Source organism: Clinocottus analis, unplaced genomic scaffold, assembly GCF_023055335.1.
Source record: "Clinocottus analis isolate CAN_PGR_092001 unplaced genomic scaffold, fCliAna1.0.p SCAF_6, whole genome shotgun sequence".
Lineage (NCBI taxonomy): Eukaryota > Metazoa > Chordata > Actinopteri > Perciformes > Cottidae > Clinocottus > Clinocottus analis.
The window spans coordinates 22,147,816-22,155,315 of NW_027176218.1; the positions used below are offsets into that span (position 1 = coordinate 22,147,816).

General features: G+C 42.9%; 1 protein-coding gene across 3 annotated transcripts in view; it reads right to left on the reverse strand.

The window, feature by feature from the left end:
- gal (galanin/GMAP prepropeptide) overlaps nt 1–7,500 on the reverse strand; it is a 17,555-nt gene that overhangs the window by 1,972 nt on the left and 8,083 nt on the right. Inside the window, exons 1-4 of one of the 3 annotated variants that reach the window (XM_068603483.1) lie at nt 5,817–5,930; nt 5,585–5,665; nt 4,729–4,783; nt 2,724–2,795 (exon numbers count right to left, since the gene is read on the reverse strand). In XM_068603483.1, the coding sequence (XP_068459584.1) occupies nt 2,724–2,795; nt 4,729–4,783; nt 5,585–5,665 (208 nt within the window). In that variant the 5' untranslated portion in view covers nt 5,817–5,930. Of the gene's footprint in view, nt 1–2,723; nt 2,796–4,728; nt 4,784–5,584; nt 5,666–5,816; nt 5,931–7,500 lie in introns of those variants that run through there. The other 2 variants (XM_068603484.1, XM_068603485.1) reach the window with 2 other exon arrangements.

Genomic DNA, 7,500 nt, shown 5'->3' on the forward strand with positions numbered 1-7,500 from the left:
GTTTAACTAACTAACCGCAGTGAGGTACACTGCAGTTCAGCTGGCTTAGCTATTGCAGCTATTCAGGTAAAGCAGTTGTTCAGCATTGTATTTGGTTTGTACTTGTTTGGTTCGTTTTCCAAACCGGTACGGACCACCTGCAGGGCTTGGCTCATGGAATTGCGGTTAAAAAATTTAAAAAAAGAAAGAAAAAGAATAAAAGATTTTGACGAACAGAAGAAATAAAAACAAGCACGTCTCAAATGGAACGGACGGCCGTGTTCACACACGAGGAAATGCAAAAGAATAAAGATGATGATGATGATGATGATGAGAAGCAAAGTGGTTTGCGTAGCCGTGGTGATGGGTGCGTCGTCTCAGTGTATTCCTATCGGCCCGCAGATCAAAGTCCTCGTCATCATCTATAACTTACACATTTTTAAAAGCGTGAAGCATCACATAGAGCGCTCGCTCTCGGTCATCTGTGTCCAGCAGGTCTGATACCTGGAGCTTTCTTTAAGGCTTTGTCGCTCTACGGCCTGTCGATGCCGAGCGACTGAGCCACGATAAGCGCCTCTTTGTTCTCTCTGGGCTGTTTGTTGGGCTCCGGTTCAGCGGTTTCGTAGCGTTAAAATGAACGGGAGAACTGGCGTTTTGTTGTGAACGCAGCCTCCATTCTCACCCTGAAGGACCTCTTTAAAAAAACGACTTTTCACAGCGATTGAGACTAGCCCAGCTTAGCACTAGCTTTGCCCTGTGAAACAGGGAAAAACACGCTCAAACAACTAATTACTATGTTTTAAACGCTGTATCTTCCTAGAGCATCTCAGAGTAAATGTGCTGGAACCTGACGAGCCCTCCGCGAGCACAGAACCGCTGCACCCAGAGGTGCCGGTCAAGGCTAACGGCTCCTTTGTGCCTCTCCTGTGTTCCCATTATGTTCGGATCACAGAGCTAAACTAAGATGTCAGCGCTTCTTGCAGTCCTCAAGGTCTGAATCCTTGAAGACGCTTCTTGCCATCTGGAGAAAAGAGCTTACATAATACACAAGACGTAGAAACTGGGCTTAGATCCTTGAGGTGCGTCTGTCCGCCGATGATTAAGTTCACGGAAAACTAAGCTACGGAAAATGATCGACCTTCATCTTTTCTCTTTGACTTTGCAGCATTACTCACCAGTCTTTTCTCGAGCACGGGTCCTTACCACATTTTAAGTTGACACACGATGGTGTGGTTGAAGAGGTCGGACGTGAAGTGGCTGGAGGCGTTTGACTCGACTGAGCTTACTCATTCGCTTAAGTAGTGCTCGAGCTGTTTGTGTGCGTGTTAAACTACAAGTCCAATTAAATACATGCCACTGGAGAGACCAGAAGGAGGGGAAATAATGTCCTTTAATGGTTTTGTGTTTCAAGTACAAAGTGCTCCTCCTGTCTCTGTGGGCCTTTGGTGTTTTGATCGTTACATTTAATACGATAGATCCTGCAATGTCCAATCCTGTGTGCTTTATTGTGTCTGTAGTATGTAGTGTATTTACCTTAAACACGTAAAACCTCTTTTATTGCAAGTACGGGCATTTAAAGGGTTGAACTGTAAAGATTTACAGGGAAAAACTGGGCCGACAAATACTCACGTCAAAACTATTCATAACAGAGTTCCCTCTGGTAAACAGTTACTCAGTGTTTGTGTCTGGGGCTTTTATTGTGAAAGGAAAAGAACGGAAAGGGTGAATCTGGTCTGTGCTAACTTTATCAAGGTCCAGAGGAGTAATGAACTACTGTCATATTGAATATGTTTGTTCCACGCAACGTCATAGGTTTAGGTTTTATTCGCGGTGCGAAAGCTCCAAAAAACCTGCGTTGCTTTTTCACCAAAGTAATATTATCGTTCTGTGTAAAAGTACTACTGACGAAAACAACAGTTTTAAAGTATGTGGAAGGCTTTACACTCGCTCTGCTTTGATGTCCATGTGAGCTTCTACACCCAAACGACAGCAGACGTGCTAGCATACGTGCTAGCAGACGTGCTAGCATACTACAGCAAACGTACAGGCATATTCTAGCATATAACTTTTAAGGGAGCCATTTTAAAATAGCTAAATTCTGCATTAAGTTGTCTTAGTTTCCAAGATGAATGGTTCATAACATCAAAATCAACCAACAGAAGTTGCCGTACACACTATGCTATGCTAACATAGTACATGCTTGTGAGTTAAAGCAAACAGCTAGCATAGCTCCATCTAAAAGAGAACATTATTTATTTCCATATTAAAACTTACCACACGACTACAATTTAAAAAGTAAAAGCATGATATTAAGATTTAAGTTCCTTAATTACAAGCTGATATAATATTATAACACAGCGGTGAGGTTGGTGTTGCTATAGCTTGTGTTTAATGCTAAGCTACGCTATCCTACACCAACAGTATGGCTGTGCTGGACCCACAACGTTAAGACTAATACTGCTCATCTCGTCTTACACACTGTGAAAACATGAGCTAAGCACATTTCCAAAAAGGAACTTTTACTTTTAAAAAGGAGTTGTTTTTTGGGGGGTATTTCAATTTCTGGTATTTTTTTCGGAGATATTTTCGGAGCACAGCAAGATCAGATGTATCTGTGTTGATGTCATGGTGCGGGGTCCCCGGATGAGTGACAGCGGCAAGCTATAAGGAGGCGGGATGTTTGGACGGAGCAATTCCCGGCCCGACGCCAAGGCCCTGCAGCGGCCGTACGTTTTCTATCTTACATTGAGTGACCAGCTCGTCTCTGCCTCGGACACTGGGAGAATCCTTTATCTGAATTAGGTGATCAATACGACCTGCAACACAGGATGAGGCAGGAGCAACCTTTACCTGGGCTTCACACACACACACACACACACACACACACACACACACACACACACACACACACAGACTAAGGGACAACATTTTCCAGATTTCCTGCCGTGGAGTTATTTGGACCCACACACAGACACACACACACAAACGTCTGGATATAGCCAGCGTTCACAGTAATGAGGCTGTCTTTGAGTTGTATTATGTTTGAATCAGCTGACACGGTGGAGACAATGAACAGGGACAAAGACACAGAACAGCATTGATCCACAGAAGCTCAGAGGTCTGCAGAAAGCGTTTCAAGGAGATCATTATGTTCACCGTTTATGCAAAGTCGTGATTTAAAGGTGCAATGTGTAAGATCTTTAGAGCTTTAGAGCAGCATTTCACCACCGCCGCCGTCTAAAATTACAGCCGTCAGAAAACAACGAGTGTTTTCCTCTTTTCTGAATATAATCCGATAAGCAGCGTACCGACTCGTACACAGAACCAGGACCGCGTCTCCTTCTTCTTCCTCTCGTGTTTTAACGCTGAGGACAGGACTCACTATCGCCTCTGCAGGAACGAGCGGTATTACAGCGATAGAGCTAGCTGGTTAGCATGCTAATTTCCATATCTATCTCTGCACTCCAATACGTAGACGTCTGAATTACTACAATTACGAGCAGATCTTACACATTGCTCTTTTAGCAAGAACTCTTTTCCACCCCTCAACTTTTGTTTAAAGCTAATACATTAGCGTAGATCAAAAAAGCTTTCTTGTTGAAGTCACATTAAGTATGAAGCTACAGCCAGAGGTAGCATGTTGCAGTGGATAACTCCACCTCTTAGCATCTCAGAAGCTTAACGCGCTAGTTTACACCGAAGTTGTTTATTCATGTTGTTTTTACACTTCACTCATGATTCAGAGTATGAACCTTTTTCCATCCCTGTTAAAGTCAATAAACCGGTTGAGATATTTAGCTGCCAAACGCTGTTAGCTACTGACACTCGACCCCGGCCAGAATTTTAAGTCGCGCGATTGATTTTGTGTTTGAAAAAAAACCCTCAAAGACTCAACAAGACAAATGGAGTCAAAGCACAGAGAGGCGTCATGATGCAGAGGCACGAACAGCAGAGTCTAACAGCAGCGGAGGCGTGGAAGTGAGTGTCAAAAACAGGTGATGGGGTTTTGTTGCAGAAACACACAGTTTACATATTCACATTTCAGCAGTTCTGGAAGTGTAATTTAGTACAAAATACTGTTCAAGCAACACGTTCGCACTCCCAACCCACCAAACACTGAGCAAGTATTGATCAGTGGTGCAAAACCTCACTCAGTACATGCATATCGACTTTTCAAAATAAAACTTCCGTGTTCACAGGAAATGCACCCGGTCTCTAAATTTAGCCTTAAATATATATTTATTTATTTAGGTTTACTTAGGTCAGGAGATAATATAGTAATTGGGGTTTTAATTAATACAAAATAATTAAACTTTATGCACTAGTGCAGTAAAATAATAATAAGGTTTAGCTGACAAAAGTACTTTGTTAGAATTAGGATTAGGAAAAAGTTGTGTTTGGATTAAAATGAGTATGTTAACTAAACCTAAAATAATTCAATACGATTTGGACGTTATCCAGCAAAAGTACAGTAAAATAATGAAAGGGTTAAAGGCAACAGAAGCACTTTGTTGGGTTGAGGAGAACATTGTTATTTCAGTTAAAATAAGTATGTTTGTTGCGTAAAATAAAAAAACATCACTGACGTGTCCGTGGTTCAATAAATCAATGTTGATTTGCTGTTACGGGACAGAAACAGCCTGTTACTGATGCAGTGTGTGTGTGTGTGTGTGTGTGTGTGTGTGTGTGTGTGTGTGTGTGTGTGTGTGTGTGTGTGTGTGTGTGTGTGTGTGTGTGTGTGGTACTTACGGGGACCCAGCAGATAGCCAGCGCTGTTCAGTGTCCAGCCGCGTTTCTCCTTCGCCTGCAGGGTCAGCAGACACACAACCATCACATCATCAGGCGTCTTAAAACATTGCATGTGTTCATTTTCATGCACGCATTTGAAGATGAAGTGGTGAATTAATACATGAACTCTTCTATCTCTTTCCCACATCTTGTGTGTTATCATATTAATTCAAACCAACAAATAGATTCACATTGGAGCTGCTTTTATTGTCTTTATTGTGTTCTTTTGTCTACTTCTGACTTCTCTGCGTCGGTGAATCCAAACAAATGAAACTCCCTAAAGCTCCGATGTCGATGAATACACCAAACCTTTATTTCATGGTTTTTTGTCCGTTTTGCATTTAAGTTCTTTATGATTAAATGATAAAATACTTTTCATTCATCAAGTATGTAATTACCACAGGAGTATAAACAAAAATAGGATTCATGTGGTTATTTTAAGTAGCCTATTTATTTATATTGCTATAAATTGTTATATATTGAACATTCATTTAATTTCCCAAATGTGTGACAAACTGTCCCACGTTGAAAATGTCTTTTCCTCAAAATATATTGAGCACATATATTAAAGTTGAATAACTTCAATATCTTTTTACAGAGTTAAACAGCTTATGATATTTATACATCTCATGTATTTCTCTCTGCTTCGCTTGTCCAATTTCCTACTTTAAATTGTGAAACTTTTGTTTTTTTAATATTCACACACACACACACACACACACACACACACACACACACACACACACACACACACACACACACACACACACACACACACACACACACACACAGTGTTGCATCAGAGCGGCTCACTTACCGCAATCACCAACCCGATGGTCTCGGAGAGAGTTGCGCAAAAGATGAGCGACACGCAAAAAATCCCAAAGCACCTCTGCATCTGAGAAAGAGACACAACACAACAAATAAAGTAACACGTATTCAGAAACGTGTACCGCGGAGGAGGAACTTCACCGGGAGCACTGAGCAACTTTCTCCTTGAGCGCGCGAACTTTTCGGGAGATCAAAAAGAACCCGAAGGCGCCGCTTACCTTTGATGTGATGACTTTCCCGCGTCCGTTACACTCTGAAGTCTGCGGCACAAGACGTGTTGACACTCAGTGGTGCGGATGAAACCGGGGAGACTCCGTCCACCTATTTATGCCCCTCCACTCCTCTGCAGACCCACGCGTCACGCCCCCCCCCCTCTACCCCCTCATACCCCCCCCCCCCCCAGACCCGTGGGCAGGTCACGAACAGCTCATAATGAAATTCAATAATATCATATAATGCCATCATCAGATCTTTTTTCTATGTCGCCCTCGGAGACATGATTGGATTTTATTTTTTTAAAGGGGGGACCCGTCATTCTTCTGTGCTGATCTGATATGTTGCTTCTTGTAACGTCCTCTAAAGTAGCAGGTGGTCAATAAAATGTTTTATCAATGACAATGATCAGCGAAGATTTTAGGACTTGTGATTTTTCTTCTTGATTCTCTTTATTTCTTGCTATCTTCTTATTGTCTATGGAGCAGAATTCATTGATCACAGTAGTGATTGTGGAATAATTTTGGAAAATAATAGTAAAGCCTGTACGGTGGCAGTATTTTGAGAGGCAATCCCTAAATCAAGTCTCTTTTTTATTTATTTTAATATTAAAATATTAATATTTTTTTAAAGAGATCAAGGCTATACCACAGCGGCGCAATACCACAATGGCGCCACCACGGCGTCGCTAACACGACGTTGCTACCACGACGTTGCTACCACGGCGTTGCTACCACGGCGTTGCTACCACGGCGTCGCTACTACGGTGTTGCTATACCTCGGGGTCGCTATACCATGGCGTGGTGTCGCTATACCATGGCGTGGTGTCGCTATACCACAGCGTGGCGCTACCACGGAGTCACGCTACCACGTTGTCGCTATACCACGGTGTCGCTACGACGGAGTCGCTACCACACGACGGCGCTATATCACGACGTCGCTACTATGGGGTCGCTACTACGACGTCGCTATACCACGGCGTGGCTATACCATGCCGTGGCTATACCACGGCGGCGCGCTATCACGGCGGTGCGCTACTACGGCGTGGCGCTACCACGACGTCGCTACCAGAAGGTCGCTACCAAAACGTCGCTACTACGGCGTCGCTACCACAGAATTGTCCAGCATTTGATTTGACTTAAAGACACTGCGGAGTTGGCCGTTCCTTTTTCCCAGTAAGTAGAAGCCTCTTTTGTTGTTGCTATAGAAGTAGCATCTAAATTCTCACAGTTTCTGTAAAATACAGCGGCACCAAACTAGCTAACAAGCTAGCGCCAGCTGCTAACGGCACTTTGCCCTGCAGGGCCTGACTCCACTTCTTATACGCAGTCTACAGATGTGACAATTGAATTGGAGTGCAATTGGAAATGCAGCGTTGGTTTGCAGTCGCCACATTATTGATTGTCGGGTTCCCTTCAACAAAACGCGCAGTGGGAACAGCGTCCTCTCTGTGAACCCGCATCTGTTTCAAACCCCACAACATGCAGCACACATCATAAAAGACAGGCAATAACACAGATTACATAAAGCTCCAGTAATATGCTGCAGTCCGCTGCAATATGAGAATAATGTTTCTGGTAAAAAATCGCTATGAACTATACATGTAAAGGGTTAACAAATCCAGAGAGATCCAAACATCTGGTCACCGAAATGTACGTAAAATTAATAATTAAAAAAATTAAACTATCA